General features: G+C 39.1%; 1 protein-coding gene across 1 annotated transcript in view; it reads left to right on the top strand.

The window, feature by feature from the left end:
* dpa (disc proliferation abnormal) overlaps nt 1-21,628 on the top strand; it is a 94,206-nt gene extending 72,578 nt beyond the window's left edge. Inside the window, exons 9-15 of the mRNA XM_067146295.2 lie at nt 6,957-7,133; nt 7,222-7,309; nt 10,204-10,364; nt 11,330-11,447; nt 14,888-15,129; nt 17,776-17,998; nt 21,111-21,628. Coding sequence (XP_067002396.2) covers nt 6,957-7,133; nt 7,222-7,309; nt 10,204-10,364; nt 11,330-11,447; nt 14,888-15,129; nt 17,776-17,998; nt 21,111-21,212 — 1,111 coding nt within the window. The 3' untranslated portion in view covers nt 21,213-21,628. The remainder of the gene's footprint in view (nt 1-6,956; nt 7,134-7,221; nt 7,310-10,203; nt 10,365-11,329; nt 11,448-14,887; nt 15,130-17,775; nt 17,999-21,110) is intronic.
* Nucleotides 21,629-21,980: the final 352 nt, after the last annotated feature.

The following is a 21,980-nucleotide window of genomic DNA, read 5'->3' on the forward strand; positions in this document are numbered from 1 at the left end:
ATTTGAAAACAGAAAAGTTGGCTTCATTTATGAAAATGATACTAATATTGTTTCTTGGAAATGCTTCACTTGAACATGATTTTTCGGTTAATAAAGAAATTATGGTAGAGAACTTGCTACAGTACAAGAGTACCTTGTAGCACAAAGGGATGCTACTTTTCAAACCTTGGTGGAATTGAAAAGGTCTCCATTAATAAGAACATGCTCCTTGCTGCAAGGAATGCTCATGCTTTGTATGTTCAAAATTTAATGGAGAAACGTGAAGCATTGGAAGTAGAAGATTCTTTGCAAAAGAAAGTAAGAGAAAGGCCGCTTTGTTGCTCAAAGAATTAGAAGAAAAGAAGCGAAGGGTGATGGCAGAAGTTCCTCAGTCGTTAGTGGCTATAGATGAAGACATTTCTTCGCTGAAGCAGGAATGGGTTGGGTGTTTGTTTTTTGTTTTGTTTTTTAAGTGAATTTAATTAGACTAAATTCAACTTCCAAGTTTTGAAATTTAACATGCACATTAATTGCTCATTTATTTTTTGGGTGTTAAGTTTTCGAAATGTATTTTAATATTACTGTCATAGATGGAAACTTCCTTTATAATTTTATTTTTTTGCATTGTGTCAGGGAAAAAAATTTGTTTTTATGTATGGAAAACCAGGAAATGTCAGTGAATTTCAAAATCTGGATTTGGTGGACAAACGGTTTGCATTAGTGTCCCATTATTGCGATAACTAGAGCAAGTACTGTACTGAAAACACGATCGGCAGTGAACTTGCACAAGAGGCCATCTTAACATTGCATTCAGCTGGTATTATTTAGGGAGACCTCGGAAATCATAAAGCAGTGAGTGGCCGCAACAATTGAAAGGAGACAGCGCATTTCGACAGTTCTGCTCGAAAATGGAACGAGTTTCATCAGTTGTTCTTACTTGTAAAACATCTGCATTATGTCCAGGGTTAGGTGTTCAATTTTACTTCCCCTCCCAATGGTATCGCCGAACAGGTTTTCAGCACTTCTCCCAGGGCACTATATGGTCGCTGGGCTTTCAGACAGGAATCGAAATAGCTCCTTCCTAACACGAGTCTAGTATTTTAATATGATAGGATGCAGTTATGTTTTCGAGATCAGAACAGATGTTGCACGTTCCATACATACAGCCATGGGAGGTATTGGGATTACCTATTACTGATTTAGTCCTAATTTTCTGTTAAAATATTCTTATAAAAACAACAGTTTTTTTATATGCCATCCCGTGACATAGGGGTAACATGCCTGCCTCTTACCCGAAGGCCCAGTTTTTCGATTCCTGGACAGATCAGGCATTTTTAACTGTATGTTAGGGCTGCTTCTAGTTCCACTCTGCCATTAATTGGCGACACCTGTCTAGACAACCAGGAGTAACGGCAGAGAGGATTCATCATACTGACCATGTGTCCCCCTGTAATCTGCAGGCTTTCGGGCTGAGCAGCTGTCGCTTCTTAGGGCAAGGTCCATTAGTGCTGTATTTTTGTTACATATTTCATTGTGATGTGAAGCCAAATTGTTGATGGTTTGCAATTCATTCCTGAATTTTTCATTTTGCCGAATTGTACCTTTTTTTTCCGTGGTCTCTCCAGAAACGGAGAATCCAGGTTCCACTGTAATTAAGTTCAGTACTAACTCGCAATAAAGAATATGTATTTGTTGAGAAGTGTGTACATTTCTTTTACATCCCCTGTATATAATACAGTGGAGTCTCGTTAATCCGAACTAATTGGGACCGGAGCCTATTCGGATTACGAAAATTTCTGATTAACCGGAAAATATTTTCTAATAATAATGTTATCGCTTTTACATCCCGCTAACCACTTTTGTACCGGGCGAGTTGGCCGTGCGCGTAGAGGCACGCGGCTGTGAGGTAGTAGGTTCGAATCCCACTATCGGCAGCCCTGAAGATGGTTTTCCGTGGTTTCCCATTTTCACACCAGGCAAATGCTGGGGCTGTACCTTAATTAAGGCCACGGCTGCTTCCTTCCAACTCCTAGGCCTTTCCTATCCCATCGTCGCCATAAGACCTATCTGTGTCGGTGCGACGTAAAGCCCCTAGCAAAAAAAAAACCCTACTTTTGCGATTTCCGGAGACGCCTAGGTGCCGGGATTTTCTTCCGCAGGAGTTCTTTTATGTGCCAGTAAATCTACTTACACGAGGCTGACGTATTTGAGCACCTTCAGATAACACCGGACTGAGCCAGGATCGAACCTGCCTAAGTTGGGGTCAGAAGGCCAGCTCCTCAACCGTCTGTGGAAAATAGTTTCTACAATACAGTACAGTACATACTGTAATTTGAAATGTCCATTCTTTAGCAGTTACATTAACAAAATACAAAATTACAGTAGGGTATTTAAGAACCCGTAGACGAGGAAACGGCAGTGAAAATGGCATTAGCGAGTGGATGGAAGCTGACTGTCATCAATTACAAACAAACCAAGAAATTGTAGCTATGGTGGAGAAAGAAGTTGGAGTTGATGAGGAACAGAGTGACGACGAAGAAGACCACAATGAACAACTAGTGTCGCATTCAGATGCCACGGCCGCCTTAGAACTTGCCGTACGTTACGTCGAGCAACACTCTGCTGCTACGCCCACTGATGTGATGTTTATGAGACACTGGTTTAACACTGCATTTTCAAGTAGTGTAGGTTCCAATCACTACGGCAAAAGAAACTAACAGACTTTGTAAAGATAAACGTTGATTGATGGTTTATGATGTGTAATTATGTTTACATTAAGTTATTCTAATAAAATATGACTACCGAGCTCGATAGCAGCAGTCGCTTAAGTGCGGCCAGTATTCTGTAATCGGGAGGTAGTGGGTTCGAGCCCCACTGTCGGCAGCCCTGAAGATGGTTTTCCGTGGTTTCCCATTCTCACACCAGGTTGTACCTTAATTAAGGCCACGGCCGCTTCCTTCCCATTCCTAAGCCTTTCCTATGCCATCGTCGCCATAAGACATATCTGTGTCGGTGCGACGTAAAGCAAATAGCAAAAAAAAAAGTAAAATGCAAGGAAATCTTCATTTTATAATATGTTCTTTCAATTCAATAAGGAGAATTTTTTTAAAAATTGAATACTTCAGTTCGGATTAACGGGACTCTAGTGTATGTATAATATGTACCCATACATTATACTATCCTCTGTCATTCCATCACTTGATGAAGTTAAAAATAGAAATCTAATCTTAAGTGCGGTAGTTGAATTTATCTTCTTCAGTCTGTTCCATTTTCGATGGTGAAACGAGTGTACATTGCACGATGTTAAAAATAAAATTTAATTCTGTCATCCTTTCAGAGTAAATGAAATGGCGTATGGCTTTTAGTGCCGAGAGTATCCAAGGACATGTTGGTCTCGCCAGGTGCAGGTCTTTTGATTTGACGCCCGTAGGCGACCTGCATGTCGTGATGAGGGTGAAATTATTAAGAAGATGACGTACACCCAGCCCTCGTGCCAGCGGAATTAACCATTGATTATTAAAATTCCCGACCCTGTCAGGAATCGAACCTGGGACCCCTGTGGCCAAAGGCCAGCACGCTAACCATTTAGCCAATAAGCTAGACCCCTTCATAGTATATATGCTATAATAAATTCAATCTCTGTGAAGATTTAAAAAGAAGTAACAGTACAGCTGTCCTGCTTTAAACAACTTTATTAGGTCCTTTTTCCAGATTTTCCGATATCTTGTCGTGCCAAACATATTCCTGACGTACATCATCTCAGCCACTTGTATTATGCCTGTATACTTTTTCCTCACTTTCCTCACAGCCTTACGTTTCTCTGGTTTCCAAAGCCATGGCCACTTCTGTCCTAGTCCAAACCCTATCCCATCATTATCAAAAGATCTAACTGAGCCAGTGGATTGTTCAAATATTAGCCTAAAAATAATTTTTGGTTGAATTGTTAATCTATTTATTAGAGACTGGCATTTTTTAATCTACTATATCTTATTTCGGTGCTATGGACTGAATATCCATTTTCTGTTACTGAAAGCACTCATTTGCATTTTCGAAGTGTGAATTTTAGGCTCAAAAATTTTGAATCACTTGATTGATGCAAATTTATAACAAATTCTTCATGCAAGCACTATTTTGTATGTGGTTTATAAAAAATTCTCTCATAATAATAAATACTGTATTTACTCGTGTGTTGACCCCACTCACATATTATTTCCCCCCCCCCCCCGGCTTTTCAGGGCAAGGAAAATTTTTAAAAATAACTCGTCAAAGAACAAGACGTGGAGTCTCGTAGCGCTAAAGTAACGCAAAATCGTATTCCGAATGTTAATGTATCATGAACTATGCTATAAAACTTCCTTTTGATCTTTTGTGCAAAAGCCTGCTACTGAGGGAGGGTGTGGGGTTTTTTTTTTAATTTTTTTTAAGACATTGAATAAAATAACATGAAAAACAAGAAGTGTTGTTTTACCAGAACTTTAAAATCAAAAGCTGTCTCTTATGCAGAAAAACAAGATGTAAAGCCAGTAGCCTCAACCTAAAATGATCAGATGTTGGTGCAGCCAAAAAGCAAAACTGAAAGCAACAAAAGTGTGTGATGTTTTTTTCAAATACTGAAAAGGTAAATGTCTAGATCAATGTGTGCATGAGTATATAACAAAGTTGAGAAATTATGGTTTTGATGTACCAGGTAACTTGTAATATAGTTCGACAAAGAGTATTAGAGGAAATTCTAAAATATACTCAGTTAGCAAAAATAGGTGCACTTTTCTTTTTCAATTTTTATAACAAAAATCTGTGGAGCCTCTTTTATGTGAGGAAGAATTTATATTGGAAAAATTAGTCATACTAAAACAAGCACCATATCGAATGTGAAATAATCTTGAACAACAATTTGTTTTAGTAACCCAGTAGCAACTATAAACGATGTATTGATGGTCTCGCTACAAACTAGTATATGGTCTAGCATTGGTTGTGTGTGTTGTTACCTACCAGCCCCGTGGTAGCTCCTTTCCGTACTTTCAGGAAGGGGGTGGTGACTAAGACGACCTGGAATCCTCCAGCCGGCTTGTGGGGTGGGGCCGGCCTTTCCATGTATTGTTCTCGGCAGCCGGCTTACCTGTGAGTTTCTTTGAGATTCAGCGAGAATGTTCTGCCTGTAGTCAGTTCGTGAAATTTCTGGATCAAATCACGCTAGCTATAAAAAAAGGGAGGCAAGCCGCGGACATTTAGTCAGAGTTGGACTCCGTGTGGCAGTCGGTGTGACACTCAGTAAATTGGTGGTCGGTGGCTGGGCTGAGGGCGACAGAGGTGTTGGCTGTCGCCAGTGTCCCACCGAGGTCTGAACGAGGAGCTGTTGTAGTGTCAGAGAGACCCGTGAGTGTATAAATGGAGGTGACAGAATGGTAGGCTGTACTGTGCGTTTGTGAAATTCCGTGGACTGTGAATCGCCGTGAGCCAGTGAGGAAACCCGCTATTGTGAGTGCAAGGATAAATGGACCTGTGTTAATGTTCACTATTGTGAGTATCATCTTGCTGTTGAATGCTGTTGAGCTGTTCAGTTGTTCACTGCGCAGGACTGTGCGAAGTACTGGACTATCATTGGAGTCGAGCCGACGAACAATCGTCGTGTGTTGTATAGCCAGGGGCATTGTGTTCAAATCCAGCTGTCTATGCACAGTGGCTGTAGGGGGTGACTGGACTTGGGGGGAAAGTGAAAGTAAGGATTGGCGTTCCAGGTAAAGGAACGGGCTGGACCCTTGCAGCGCCATAAGATAGAGAGATTTATAAATGGAGTGGTATGGGCATTCATAACTGGTTAGAATTGCTTATGTTTAAATATGTGTGTGTGCATTTATTAGGTCATCCTGAAATGAATTAGAGTAATGAAACAGATGGAGTTTTATTCGTAACAGTATGTATGTGTATATATATATAATGAAATACGGCGTACCATAACTGAAAATTGGTGATAAAGGACAGCAGAAATTGTTGGTAAAACTAAATGTTGCTAATTCATTATCATCATTTCCCCTTATCCAGCTCCTGCCGGATCGGGTTATTTATGGCACTTCTCCGTCTTCCTCTTTCCTTCCACCATTCCTCTTCAATGATCTTATCGCTGTCTAAATTTCTTCTTATGCCGCTCTTCACTGATTCAGTCTACCTTGTTCTAGATCTTCCTCTCTTGCCCTTGCACTTTGCCTCCAGCATCTGTCTTGGAATTCTATTCTCCTCCATCCTCTTTACATGTCCAAACCACCTTAGTTTATTCTTACCGGGCAAGTTGGCCGTGGTTTAGGGGTGCGCGGCTATGAGCTTGCATCCGGGAGATAGTGGGTTCGAATCACACTGTCAGCAGCCCTGAAGATGGTTTTCCGTGGTTTCCCATTTTCACACCATGCAAATGCTGGGGCTGTACCTTAATTAAGGCAATGGCCGCTTCCTTCCAACTCCTAGGCCTTTCCTATCCCATCGTCGCCGTGAGACCTATCTGTGTCGGTGCGACGTTTATTCTTTTCAGTTCTCTCCTTTAGCTTTCCCATCCCAACCTACTTTCTAACATCTTCATTTCTCACTCTGTCTTTCCTTGTCTTTCCTATCATACTACTTAGGAATTTCATCTCACTGGCTTGAATTCTACTCTCTTGCCTGCTAGTCAAGGTCTCAGCTGCATCAGTCAGTATGGGTACACTGATAGAATGCATTGCCCTGCTGCACCCTCCTGCTAATCTCCAGTCACTGTGTAAGTTCAATATTTAGTCTTATTCCTATCCATTGCAAAAAGAGGAAAAATGTTTATCAACACAACCAACTTCTGGAGGCGTTCTAACAATATTAGATTATTTTGCCCATGTTTTTGAAAAATATTTATCATCCTTATTACTGTTAGTCTCTTGTGTGTGTAGTTTTTTTTGTTTAGCTTCTGGTGATTGTGCTTTAACTTGTGATTGAATGTAGATTCATTTACTATATTTCAGGGCTGAAATCAATATCCTGTTGTGTGGAGATCCTGGTACGAGCAAGTCTCAGCTTCTCCAGTATGTGTACAACTTGGTTCCTCGTAGTCAGTATACTTCAGGCAAAGGCTCTTCAGCTGTAGGGCTTACAGCATATGTTACCAAAGACCCAGAGACTAGGCAACTTGTATTACAAACGTAAGCTGATTTGCATTGTATGTTAACTTCTTTGGATGGCAATAATGAGGTCCTGATCATTGATAATCTCACCTTGAATTTGTTTTAGGGGAGCTCTTGTATTAGCTGACAATGGAATTTGCTGTATTGATGAATTTGACAAGATGAACGACTCAACACGGAGCGTGCTTCATGAGGTGAGGTCACATTCTGTATCGAGAAGTAGTTCTATGTTGATTCTGTGCTTCACAGATTGTAAAAATGTGTTTGAATCCATACAATTATTGTAGGTTGTCAGATAGAGAGTTTGCATCCTTTCACCTGAAAGAATACCTATTACCACATTTGCACGCTTATTGCTTATTTAATGTACTTGAATCTCCAGAAAACCGAGCTTGATAGCTGCAGTCGCTTAAGTGCGGCCAGTGTCCAGTATTCGGCAGATAGTAGGTTCGAATCCCACTGTCGGCAGCCCTGAAAATGGTTTTCTGTGGTTTCCCATTTTCACACCAGGCAAATGCTGGGGCTGTACGTTAATTAAGGCCACGGCCGCTTCCTTCCCACTCCTAGCCCTTCCCTGTCCCATTGTCGCCATAAGACCTATCTGTGTCGGTGCGACGTAAAGCAACTAGCAAAAAAAAAAAAAAAAAAAAAAAAAAATTTCCAGGAAAAAAAAACTGTGTGAATTACATAGATAAGTTGAATAAGTTATTTAAGTAAAAAGAACTTCATTTCTTGATTATGGAACATCTAACTGTGAAGGTCCAAATCAAGTAGAGTAATTGTATCATTGTCATTTAAACACTGTAATTTATAGTGGGTTTTTTTTTACCAAGATGGTGAGGTATAAACGTTCTTTGTTTTATGTGATATGAGACATAGAAAACTTTTCTACACCATTCCTACTTTTATAAGTTTGTTAAGTCGTCAGACTGTAAGAACAGAGCCATTTTTACAGATTGTATTATTTCCTAACTTCTGCTTAAGTAATGTTCTGGAGTATTTGAGATATCAATCTTTTTCATTGAAGGTAAAGGGAGAAGTCACTTGCTTTGTAAGAATGTGGTTAAATTTTCCTTGTAATTCCATACTATGTGAATGTGGAGAGGTGGTGGTGGTGATTATTGTTTTAAGAGGAAGTACAACTAGGCAACCATCCTCTATATAACACTAATCAGAGGGAAAATTGGAAGGGGTCCAACACTTCGAAAAATGAAGATATCGGCCAAAGTAAGACAAGGGCCACGAAGGGGGTGAAAATGAAAGACTCCCTAGCCCTCGCAAACCTAATAGCGTCGGGGTCGGAAAAGAACAAGAGTTGACCAAGAAAGGTCGGATAGGATAGATGAAAGTGAGGAGTCTGGCACAAGTAAGTGGAAGCAGTGCCAAAACTCAGCTGAGCGCCCCGTGGTCGCCAACCCACGCTCCAAAGTTCAGAGCCCCTGAGGCCCCTTTTAGTCGCCTCTTACGACAGGCAGGGGATACCGTGGGTGTTATTCTACCACCCCCACCCACAGGGAGGAATGTGGAGAGGATCAACAATGGCCCATCTCATCAACTGCAGCAGGTGTCCATTGAGCTGCACCATGGAGGCCTGTGGCCTGGCTAAATATTGGCCAGATACTATTTAATTTTCCTTAGTTTGAGTTCTATTTGTTTATTATGTTTTATCGTTCTATTAAGTAATGTATTAACATGTAATGCTTTCTGTTCCTTTCCTTTCTTTGTTTGAGCTGCATGTGTTTGTGTTAAATGACTGTAGAACCTCGATAATTCAAAATCGGTTAATTCAAAATCCTGCCTAATTCGAAGCAGCTCTCATTCCCGGAAATATGCGATGCGGTTTTACGTGTTGTTTAAATTAATTCAAAATTTATCCGCCTCATGATAGAACCCGTCTTCCGGGTGTGCAGGGGTAGCTTTACGTACTTTCACTCACTTCGGTGTGTCTACAGCGTGCTTCATATTTGCTAAGTTCGAGTGAAATCATAATTCTTTTGTATTCAGCATTTTAAGAGACACCACATCATCACGTAGCAGGCATTGTGCGGAGAAGCAGAATCTGCGAACACTGGCGACGCCGACGATTGGCGAAAAAGCGTGGCTCTTATAATCGATTTGTACGCACCAAACAATATTGTCAATGCCAATTAAACAGCTTTTTTTTTAAACGCCAAATCCCAATGGACTTATGATTTTAAAGGAGATACATAATTGTACTGTGTTGCAATGCACGCGGAAGCAAGAGACTTTTTCCACTCGTCATAGGAAAGTTCCATAAGCCACATGTTCTAAGGGCATTGGATACTTTCCGTGCAAATACAGGTCATCTAAAATGCATGCAGTACAGCAATCTAATGAATAAAGCACTTAAAATGGGGAGCCAGCATAGATATCTTCTCGTCTTTGAATCACGCTTTCCGCCCCGTTCTGTGAGGTTATGTTTGCCAGTGATTTATCGTTGTGTATTATTTGAATAATGTAAATGCACCTTGTTGGATAAATTTTGGAAATAGTTGTTTGAAAGCTTTAAACTGTGAATCAAGGTTAAATGCGTGCAGTGATGGATCTTAAAATCTTTTGTGACACGGCATGGGTTGGCATTTCTGAATTACGAGGTGGCAGTTAATTCGAAGTCCGATATTTGCGTCCCAATGTCTCTCTCTCTCTCTCTCTCTCTTTTTGTGACGCACTAATACAGGTAGGTCTTATGGCGACAAAGCCTTTGAATTAACGAGGTTTTACTGCAGTTTCACTATCAACTGGTTTTTTTTTTTCGTGACTTTTCTTTGAGTCATATGTTTTATATTGTGTCAGTGATTAAATATTTTTTGGACACAATTAAATAAAAAGGAAATGGTTAAATTAGTGCACTACAATGTGCATTCGAGAGTGAAATGACCTGCAACTTGATTGTTTTATGAATGCACCCATGGTCTGGCAGTGAAATTTATGTTCCTGATCTTTTAAGAAAGTATTTGTTCCTTATTTTTGTAGACTTAACCTTAAACATGTATTCCAGATTTGACTTGATTTGACACTTGTTTCTTTCCTATACTCATATACTTAAACCTGCATTGGTACTCTTAAGGTGATGGAGCAACAAACACTGAGCATAGCGAAGGCAGGAATCATCTGCCAACTGAATGCTCGAACCTCTATCCTTGCTGCTGCCAATCCCTGCGAATCTCAGTGGAACAAAAACAAGACTATTGTTGAAAACATCATGTTACCCCATACTCTCTTGTCCAGGTAAGGAATTTGGTCCATTGTTACTTTGTTCTCCAGTTTAAGTATTCCGTTCTTGCATGAGTGCAGAGTAGGAAGTTAATAGGGAGTGACATGATGCATTATTGTGGATCATCCAAAAATTCTGGCTTGAACAATGTTTTTTTATTAGTGTTATTTTAATTCCACCTTTCCATGTCACTCTGTATCAAACTGACATTTTGGGTTACAGTTTAACTTCCTACAATAAATTGAAGATTTTAAGGTATGGTACACCTTGAAATGTCCATCCCTGTGGAGTCCAACTTTGCATTTGTTGCACTCAAAGCAAGATTCCTTCCAGATTCCATGCTCAAAACAGACTTTATAGCTCCTTGAACTGTCTATACACGCTCAAGTGGAACGAGATGAGACTAATTCAGTCACTATTTTTAAAAATGCTGATTTATGCAGATTCTTGCATAGAAGGAAAAATTGTTCAGCTTTAAAGATGTACCGTTATTGTCTGAATAGCATTTCATCTTTCCAAGCGAGAACATGGAGGTCGGCGTCAAGGGATTAACACCAAGGTGTTGGCATAGGTCAAGCTATTAACTACATTTCCACTCACCTGAATTGTTCCCTGCCATTTTACGCCTTTCAATAAACGATCCACGAAAAACCTCTGTAACTACTCATTCTACCATCAGTTCTCACTGTGACCCAGTTGACTACATAAATGCTGGTGTGAGAGATTGTCACACGTTTCCACTCTGATATTTAAATGGAAAATTGAGCCTTTTCTTTCAGTCTAAACACTTCAAATTGGGTAATGATATCAGAGCATCTGCTAATAAGTGAACTTTAGTATTAAAGTGCTTGGCAAAACATTTATTAGCACAAAGTGTGTAATGTATTAAGCCTTTAATCTGAGTTTAAATTACTTCTACAATAACTGAATGCTAGTTTTTTGAGGGTCATATAGATTTTATGTATGTTCTTGTTCACAGATTTGACTTGATCTTCTTAATGCTGGACCCTCAGGATGAGCTCTTTGATCGTAGACTTGCTCGTCATTTGGTCTCGCTTTATTACAAAACTAGCAGTTCGGAAGAAGATGAACTAATGGTGAGTATGATATTCAAGTCAAGGTCATGTAACTTTCTTTAATATCTCGTGAAAGAGATGTATATGATTTTGATGTTAGGCTTCTTATAAGCAACAATCATCATTGCTTTGTTTAAGAGCTAACATCCTTTGATAAGAACAAGGAAAGTAACACATAATGGGATAAACACAACGACAATTCAGTGTGGGGAGACGGTGCAATAGAATGAGGAGATCAGGACAAACGTAAAAACTCAAAAGGACAAGGATAGTCTCCACATCCTTGTGCACTGCAGTCTTCAAACACATGGCCTCTCTCTTCATTAATCCCATTTCTTCAACACATATACTGTGGAGCCTCAATTTTCTGTGTTTAGAGGGACCCTGAAAAAAAAAAAAACATACGATACAGGAAAGCTGAAGATCCAGGAGTGACTTAAAACTATCAACAATTTGGCAAACATGGCCATGATGAAATATAATTCTTATCTTACAAAATCTCTTACATAAATTATGTGATTTAAAAATCTGCATACTTTAAATTCAGTTTCACCATGGAAATTACGTCACTTCTTATTTGGTCACCGGTATACTCAGTAAGTTTCTGTAAGTGTTGTGCCACATAAATGACTGTTAGACGTACTCTACTTTTAAAAGTTACGTTCTGCTAGAGATAGTTTCAAATGCAAGTATTGATTCTCAAAAGTTTCCGTATGCATTACATTAGATTCTACCCAGACCATCACTAATCAATCACAAGCCACAAAAAATGAGGGAAAATCATCAAAACCCTAGAAATTTTATATAGAAACAATATAACGTCAGTAGTGATACAGCAAACCAGCAGCGACTACAAACAGTGTATTCATGGTCTCACTTCAAATGAGTATACGATCAATGAGTAACTGGCATCAGGTGCATAACTTCTATAATGAAATCTAGATGACATTATATGAAATTAATTTCATTTTATTGGTCCGTATTCATGATTGACTACATAAGAACCTCGTTTATCCAGATTAAGTGGAACCGGAACTACTCCGGATTATCGAAAATCCGGATAATCCGGGAAAAAACTGAAATACAAGTGCAGTATATGTTATATAATCTATTAACGTAAGTTGTACATTAATACCTTTTTTTCAGAACACTTTTTGTACATTTACAACTGTTTTATTCATTAAAATAATGTGAGAGTTTTTTCTGTTTTCTGTTTATATAGTGTTTGTGTGCAGTACGATCACGAAGATGTTTTACTAAGAACAGTTCTGCCAGTGTGGTTTCATTTAAGGATTATAAATAGGCCATCAGTTTGTCCAGCTGCATGGTTGCCTCTCCATGAGTCATTGTTTCTTCTGATGGAGCACCGGTTTCATTTTCAAATTCAACATCAGTGAATTAATAGTGCGCTGAATTCAGAAGAGTGTGGGCTCGAATCCCACCTCGGCCGTCCTCGGAATGGTTTTCAGCGGTACCCCATTCTCAATTCCAGGCGAACGCCGGGACAGTACCTTTGATAGACCCTGGCCGAATTACTCCCAATTCCGCAAGAAGGGTCAACGCAGTAAAAGAAAATACTGTAACCTTACAAGTAAAAGTAAATATTTATTATTTTCGATCCGGATAAACTAGAGATCCGGATTAATAAGGGCCGGATAAATGAAGTTCTTGTGTACTTTCAACAGAATGGGCAAATCCACCTATCAATACCATATGGAGGTCGGCATACAGCATATGGTAACTTAAAATTGGAAATAAAGTGTAGCAGTAATTTCAGGTAAAACAAAACATTACTAACATTTTAATCACTGGGCGAGTTGGCCATGCGGTTAGGGGCACGCAGCTCTGAGGTTGCATCCAGGAGATAGTGGGTTCGAATCCCACTGTCGGCAGCCCTGAAGATGGTTTTCCGTGGTTTTCCATTTTCAAAGCAGGCAGATGCTGGGGCTGTACCCTAATTAAGGCCACAGCACGGCCGCTTCCTTCCCCGTCCTAGACCATTCCTATCCCATCGTCGCCATATGACCTGTCTGTGTCGGTGCAACGTAGAGCCACTAGCAAAAAAAAAAAAAAAAATATTCCTATATCAAACCCCTGCACTGTATTTACTGCCTCATTTTCAGTAATAAATACATATTCTCTTCACAATCCTGGCCTCCTGTAAGAGGTTTGGTGGTCATTGTGATAGCATAGATTATTTTTCACCATGATTCCCTGTCATTGCCTTCCTTTATTAGATTGTTCTTCAACGTGTACTGATAATCAGGCTAATCCACCTTGTTGTGACTCTTCCTCGTGGCCTCTACACACAGTCTAATGATCCTGCACACCACATACATGCTATAGAAATACAGAGGGTCCGTTCGATTTATGTCCAACTGATTGTGTAATGCTGCTGCCATCTGGTGAGTGACTGGTTTAACTACAGTTCTGCTGTTGTAGGTGTGTGAGTTTTGTTCATGGGTATTGAGAAATTGTGTTGAAATTCAACTGTTGTTGGTAAGGTTGTGTCATGGTCCTTTTCCATGCTAGTTTTTTGTACACGCACAGTAAAACAGCATCAGGGGAATGGGTTAACATTCAGGGTGACTGGTGAGAAAACTGTTATGGCCCATTACACAAAAGGGGAGCCCGGACAACATTCGCCTACAAAAAGCACCAGAAAGTGGATTTCAAAGAGTCAGTATGCAATAGTGCTTCACGAGATTCGCCATTTAGTGTGCCAAGAAAATCCACCAAACACAACGTGATAAGTTGATCATTCACAAGGTTAAGAATAACATGGAAATAAATGCAAGATACTCACAAGAATCCATTATGACACTTATCTTTCAGACAGACATCTCACAACTGTATGGAGCAAACATACCACTTGAACTAGCCCTTGAGTCTTACTGCCAGAATATCTGTGCATTTTTATCAGGAAATCTAAAGGAAATAAAGGAATTTGTGTAATTCAATTTCAAGACATTGCTGTGAAGAGCTCCGATGCCACTCTTAGTGGATTTCTTTCCATTTGGACTGTTGAGAAGACTTCTCCAACATTGCCGTCCATGCACCGTGGAGAGTGTCTGGAAAGCTTGCAGGGAGGAATGCCTGTGCTCCACCAGAGTTTGTTTCAATGGAAACTTTGATGTTGGGTTATAGTCTACAGAACTCGGGGTCCAGTAGAACATGTGTTGGTCGCGACCAGTTATCTCTTGAAAAATGATCAGATATAAACTGAACAACCTTAAATTGCTATCCTTGGTGGAAAGTTCATTGTGTGGTCAGCACACTTGAGTGTACAGTAGTTGATTTCCATTTACTAGTTTTACTGCTTATTGCAGTCCATACAATTTTAAGATTTTAAATGTTACTGAGACCTTTTTTTGTTGAAAATGAAATGTGTACATTAAGATTTTTTTAAATAAAAAAATGTTTTGTGAAATGTTGCCACGTCTATTTCTCATTTGTTGTAGGACATGAGTATATTGCGTGACTACATTGCTTATGCCAAGGAGCATATTCATCCAAAACTCAGCGAATTGGCATCTCAGCGCCTTATACAAGCCTACGTCGATATGCGGAAAGTAGGTAGCGGAAGAGGACAGATCACAGCCTATCCTCGCCAGCTGGAATCTCTTATCCGCCTGGCTGAAGCACATGCAAAGGTGCGGTTTTCCCAGGTTGTGGAAGTTTTGGACGTGGAAGAAGCATGGAGGTGAGTTTAATCATGAATACTACCCATATTCTAGGCTGCTTGATAATTGGTTTAACCACACAAAAGCAACCAATAGAGCAGCTGTCACCAATATTAATACAGTAAAACCTCGTTAATTCGAAGTCGTTGGGATGAAAAAATCGGACTTCGAAGTGCGTGATTTCGAAATAACCGCCAGCATGTACTTTGGAAATGCCAACCCTTGCGGCGTCACAATAATACATTATATTCTAAGACCCGTTACTGCATGCAATTCATTTTGATTCACAGTTTAAAGCTCTCAAATACCATGGAAAAAAACTATTTCTAAAATGTATCCAATAAGGTGCATTTACAGTATTGAAATAATGCACTTGGATAACTCACTGGCAAACATAACCTCACGCAATGAAATCAAACACATGATTCAAACACGAGGAGAAATCTATACCAAATACTGGTGTATTAAAGTATTTGTCTATACTGGCTCCCCTGTGCAAGTGCTTTATTCATTGGATTAGTGTACTGTGTGCATTTTAGATGCCTTGTGCTTACACGGAAAGTACCCGAAGCCCTTAAAACATCGCGTCTTATCAAACTTTCCTATGACGAGGGGAGAAAGTGTCTCGCTTCCGTCCACATTACAACTACAGTACAGTGATTATACTTCTACGATTATCGCCATGGCACTTCTAAGACCCATTAATGTATGCAATTGCTTTGATTTTCAGTTTAATCTTTTCAAATGTCATGGAAAACACTATTTCAGAAATGTATCCAACAAGGTGCATTTACATTATTCAAATAATGCACTTGTATAAAACAATGGCAAAATATAACTTCACGCAACGAAAGGAAGAACACAATTCAAAGACGAGGAAAAATTATTCTGGCTGCCCTGTGCAGTTGCTCTATCTTTTTTATTACTCTACTGTTTGTTGCATTTTTAGATGCCTTGTACTGGCATGGAGAGTGCCCGACGGCCTTAAAACATCATGGCTTTCCAAACTTTCCTATTAAGGGGGGAGGAAGTCTCTCGCTTCCGTGTGCATTGTATAGCAACACAGTACATTTCCCGGCTGGCAATTCTCTCCTTTAAAACCATAAGTCTGTTTGGCCTCAGGATTTAAAAAAATTAAAACAAACCAACAATGGAGTTTAGTCGGCATTGACAATATTGTTCAGTGCGTACGAATTGATTATAGGCTATAAGCCGGCATCGCCAGTGTTCGCGGATTCTACCCCTCCGCACACTGCCTGCTGCGCGATATTGTGGCGTTCCTTAAACGCCGAATACAAAACAATTACGATTCCGTTCTAACATAGCAGATATGAAGCACACTGTAGACACACCGAAGTAGGTGAAAGTGCACAAAGTTACCCCTGTGCGTTCCAGAAGACGCGTTCTTTCATGATGTGGAGAAATTTTGAATTTAATTTACTCTGTAAAATACTATTTTATTTTCAAAATGTAAAAGAAGTTTTGAATTTAAAGTCTGAATGTCAGTAACGGTACCGACATTGTTCTTCGAATTACGAATTATCCGTATTTCGAATAAACGATTTAAATAACATGCAAAACCATACCTCATGTTTCCGGAAATGAGAGCTGCTTCGAATTAGGCGAGATTTTCAATTAACCTGTTTTGAATTATCGAGGTTCTACTGTATAGAGGTTAACTCATTGGGCCCGAGCCACGGAATCGTTCCGTGCTTCGTCTCGGTGGACCAAACGCCGGACCACAGAACTGTTCCGTTGTCTCATTTTACGACGTAATTCTACTTTTCCTCAAGAGATGGCAGAGTGAGTTGCATTTGTGATTTGTGTAGGGACTCTTTCTTTGCAGTGTTATATGCTCTTTGGTAATATATCGATAGTGTGCTTGGTAATATTAGTTTGAAGTGGGCTATCTCTACCTTTGAGATTCGCTTGTAAACAAGATGGCTGCCAGTATAGAACTGATATTTACAGATATATAACCCCTTTTAGGAAGTAATGATGATTAGGAATGTAATTTTTTCAGTGAAATTAATAGTAATATTAGTACTAGTGTGAGCAAGGCTCCTGAATAACAAATAGATGTGGAAATCGAAGAGAAAGTGCAAAGAGAAAACTGGGTTGCAGCTCAACAGGCGGACTGAGTAGGCCTACGGTCCCGTGATGCTAATACAATAAAGTGTTTTACTGTATTCCTTGTTCTGCAGTTTGTGGTATGGAAGCCTTTTGTGTTCATGTATATTTAAATCTTTAATGGTCTTGTAACTAAGAAATTTCTCATGATATGAAGTGACACTATATTTCCTCCAAAATAATCCCAGCGCCAGTGCAGTTTCAATCCAACAAATATGCAGGGCTCAATAGGTTAAAGAAGTTGCAGCTATAGCATATTTTCGTTCTTTAAAAAAAAAGAAAAAAAGCATGAATACACAGAAAAGTTACAGCTGCATCTGCTCTTAAACCGTACATCATCTGGAGAAATGTTACATTTTGATTTTTAACACAGGGCAGCCATAGAAGAGAGAATCTGAAACTCATAACATTGTATATTATTTTTGCAAGGCTGTTGTAGGTACCATAAAATAATTAATAGTGTACTTTTCTCTATTCAGTTTCTTCTGGCTATGCTTTTGTCACTCGGTCATATTTTGTACGGTTTACTCTTGTAGGTTGCACAGAGAGGCCTTGAAGCAGTCAGCAACAGATCCTCTGTCAGGAAAGATAGATGTAAGCATTCTTACAACAGGCATAAGCAGTGCAGCTCGCAAGAGGCGACAGGAAGTAGCCAAACTTCTCAAGAAGCTGCTTGAGAGCAAGGTGAAGGAGAAGGACAGAGCTCCTACTCTCAGTTTACAGAAGGTGTTTGCAGAACTCAAGGATTCATCTGATATGGTAAGATTGGTAATTTTTTTTTATGAAATGTTTATTGCTTTGCATTTGAAGAAATTAAGAGGATGAAGGAATTCTCCAAAGCTGTTCCTGAAGGTCAGGAAGAAACCCTCCAATTATTAAACATTTCATACATATACACACACGCGCACACACAATTTTTGGAACCTGCCCTAATATATAATAATGTTCCTTGTTACAAGTGGCCTGTGTGGAGGAAAATCTCTGTTGCCTTGACTTTAAGATGTCTAACTTGAAGTTTCAGATTCAGATCTTCTGTGCATTCATCCTCATTGCCCATTACAACTGCATAAGCATATAGCAATATTCAGTGCTGGTACATCTGTATCTGTCGGTGTTTCTGATACGTTTCTGCTTATGCAGGTCGTTCAGTTTTATCATTCTGTAAATTATCAACCTCATTAGAACTAGGATCATTGCATGAACCTCACTCATCTTTGAATTTCAAGACAAACTTTTTCTGAGATATTTGGGTTATCCCCTTATAGAATATTTATCTGCAGTAACGTTAATACAATCCCATCACTTACATGTATGACAAGTTCCATAGTTTTAAATATTTATTTTATTCAGAGTTGTATTGTAATTTCATTTTGTTACCCAACTTACCTTGTCAAGTTTAGCATATATAGTAACAAATCTTTGTCGAATTTATGATGCAAGGGCTTTAATTTGAAATCAGCTGACTCACGCCAACAATGCTCATTCACTGACAAAGTTCATGGCATTGTAGGAAGTTACTGAATAGGACAGCAGTGTACCTCGGAAAGCCAATTGAAAATGAAAATCCACAGCCTGTTTCCAGTCATTCAACTGGGTCAGGAATGGAATGAATGAAACCCCATCTAGCGGCGAGGATAGGAACTGTGCCAGCTGCCAAAGCCTGTCGCACTCCTCTGGGCAATGATTAATGACTGACAGATGAAATGAAATTATTTTGGAGATTGTTGCAGGAATGATAGATGACATGGAGTGACCTGGATTTGAAGCACAGAAACCAGCCGTGAGAGGCTGCTGCCTTAGCAACGGAGGCTCGTGTTGCCAATTACGCATCATAAAAATGAGACTTTGTATTCTAGGGTTAACAAGATGTCACCCGTAATGTTCTGCTCTAACATAGTTCTTTTCATTTTGGCCCAGGCCAGCTCAGAAGCGTTGAGTTCACATATGTAAAGAGGCAAGCATAGAACCACTTCTCCTTGCTGTCTCATGTAATTCATAAAACATACAGTTTTCCCTGGATTTTTTAACTCCTGGATTAGTTCGAAAAGACTGAAATTATTTCATGCCTTCAGAAAAATTTCACTTTGTTCTCTTTTAACCATTTCACCATATCACGTTTAACAACAGCATACTGAGAGGGTGCTTTATTTTCTTCAGTAATGTGATATAGCACATTGTCAATTACTACAACGTTCAGCAAACCCTTCTACGAATAGGGCTTGTGTAGATGGAGGGTGACTGCTTTTGTGCTAACACAGGTGCATCAAAAAAGCAATTGGAATTTGCTCAAGTGTATGCCAACTATTGGACCATTGCCGTTCATGGTGTGAAAGGTAGTTGCTGTGGATACTACTAGTAGTGGTCATCATAACGTAATTCGACTTGGGGCGGGGGAGCACGAACGGCCATTTTTTACCTCAAAAATTGAGAGGGGGTAAATTGAGCACATTTGATTTTCAATCTAAAATACTGATGGAAAAGCCACCACTGTTTCGGTACGGTCCCTCTCCAATCACTGGCATAAAGAGAAAGATTGTTCTTCACGAATATGTAGTCACTCTCTGCTTGCTTTAAACTATGAGGTTCCTAAATTGCTTTTCTGTGCGATATCCAGCGCCTGTACCTGTAGCTGCCTCTGTGGATCCGTGGTAGAGTGTCGGCCTCCAGACCCGAAGATAGTGGGTTCAAACCAGGCAGAGGTAGTCGGATTTTTGAAGGGCGGAAAAAAGTCCATTCGACACTCCGTGTCGTACGATGTCGGCATGTAAAAGATCTCTGGTGATACATTTGGTATTTACCCAACAAAATTAATTAAATCTCAGCCATAGACGCCCAAGAGAGATCCGGTTTACTCTGTCTGCCATCTAGCGGACCTAGAGTAAAACGGAACGTCGAAATTGACGAGCAGACAGCCAGATGGCGTAAAATCGAAATGTCTGCACGTGGTAGCTGAGGCCATACGATTATTCTTTTTTTACCTGTAGCATTATATCCAAAAGCGAATAGCCTTCGTTTCTTAATCCAATTACATCTTTTTTTTAGTTTCTAAGTACTGACCTAATTTTGTGTCTTCTTGGCACAATTTAACTGTTCTCTTTTGTTTAAGCCAGTAGCGTATATGTGAAGGCTCTACACAAAACTCGTGTACTGCAGAACGACTGCCATTTTCTACAATTACAATCGCTGTTAATTTAGACTGTATGTTGTAACATCAGGGGTTTTTTTTTTTTTTTTCAAGGATATTGTAAATTTATGGAAGGTCAACTTTATCTTCATATTATGACTTAAAAAATCAATTCAGGATTATTTATGTACTGTCATTCCATGCCGATAAATATGGTATACTGTATATCTAAAATAAGTAATGTTATCAATATCATTTTTATTTTATTTTATTTTATTTTACATTTTATGGCCTACATTGGCCCACTCTAGTCAATTACACAAAGGATTTCTTGATTTCCTGTCGGCCCAATTTTATTTTTTTTAATTCTGAGAGATCAGTATCATATTAATACATAAGTGATTTTTAAAGCTGTAATTTCATTAACAGTTGTAATGATATTAAACGACTAAAAGTCAGAACTTTTGTTGAAAATTTTGAACATATCTGCTGTGAAAATATTTCTGGATTTAAAATTTTTTAAATGATCATCTATTGTATAATTCTTCTTTAAGGTTAGTTTGATTATGAGTGTATTTTACTGTGTTTACGAAATTGGTTGTCAATACATTTGCTAATTCCTAGCATTATTAACTTCTTCCTTTTTTTTTTTCCCCGCTTGAATAAATGTATTGTATGTAAGTTTACACTGTACATTTCCCTTCGTTTAAATAAAATTACCTCATAAAGTTATTTAAATTTTTCCAGATGATCACTCGCGAAATGTTTGAAGATGCAACAAAAGACCTGCAAGAGGATGGTATTGTCACCATTGTTGGGAAGAACTCAATCCGCCTCAACTCTCTATGAAGCGACTGATGTGATAAACAACATGAAGCATTGCCAGAGATTGCAACTCATGTATAATATGGAATGGTACAGTGAAACTTCATCTGTGTGATTCTCTTGTTATTACGTATTTTTAGCAGTCCCATCAACGTGAACAATGACTAGTCCACCTTCCATGTTTTCATTGATTTAACTTACCAAGTGTTGATTCAAAAGATAGCTTTCATGAATTCACTGTATTTATTCTCTTCATGTCATATTGACTTATGATGTGTTAAGTACATTCTGAGGTTCAACATAGGCTTCAGGTTTACATTTGAAACATTGAAGGTTCATGGCAGAAAGTGTGTGATAGTTGTGAATTAAATCGTTGAAAACTCCCGCTTTGTAGGCCAAAGTATTTCCTTTTGCGTCTTTTGGAGTGTTGAACTTGTAAATTGACTCTAGATTCTGAAAGAATGTAATTGGGATACAGTCAGTTCTAATCCACTGACCCACATCATATCTGATAAAGTGTAAATTAGTCGTCTTAAGTTGCTGACCCTGTCATACCAAGTTTTCTCCAGCTAAAATATTACATAATCTACTGATCGATTATCTGTAAACAATAGGACAGATTATGAGCACATGAATGAAAAGGCAATGGATGATGATAGTAATACAGTGGCGTTAACAGCAATATTCCATGGCCTCATGAGATTTACACTAAGATATGCTCAAAAGTACCTATACTTAGCGAAACCTGACCACACGGAAACGAAAACCGTTTTATAGACAATGTAATAGCAT

This window comes from Anabrus simplex, chromosome 4, assembly GCF_040414725.1.
Source record: "Anabrus simplex isolate iqAnaSimp1 chromosome 4, ASM4041472v1, whole genome shotgun sequence".
Lineage (NCBI taxonomy): Eukaryota > Metazoa > Arthropoda > Insecta > Orthoptera > Tettigoniidae > Anabrus > Anabrus simplex.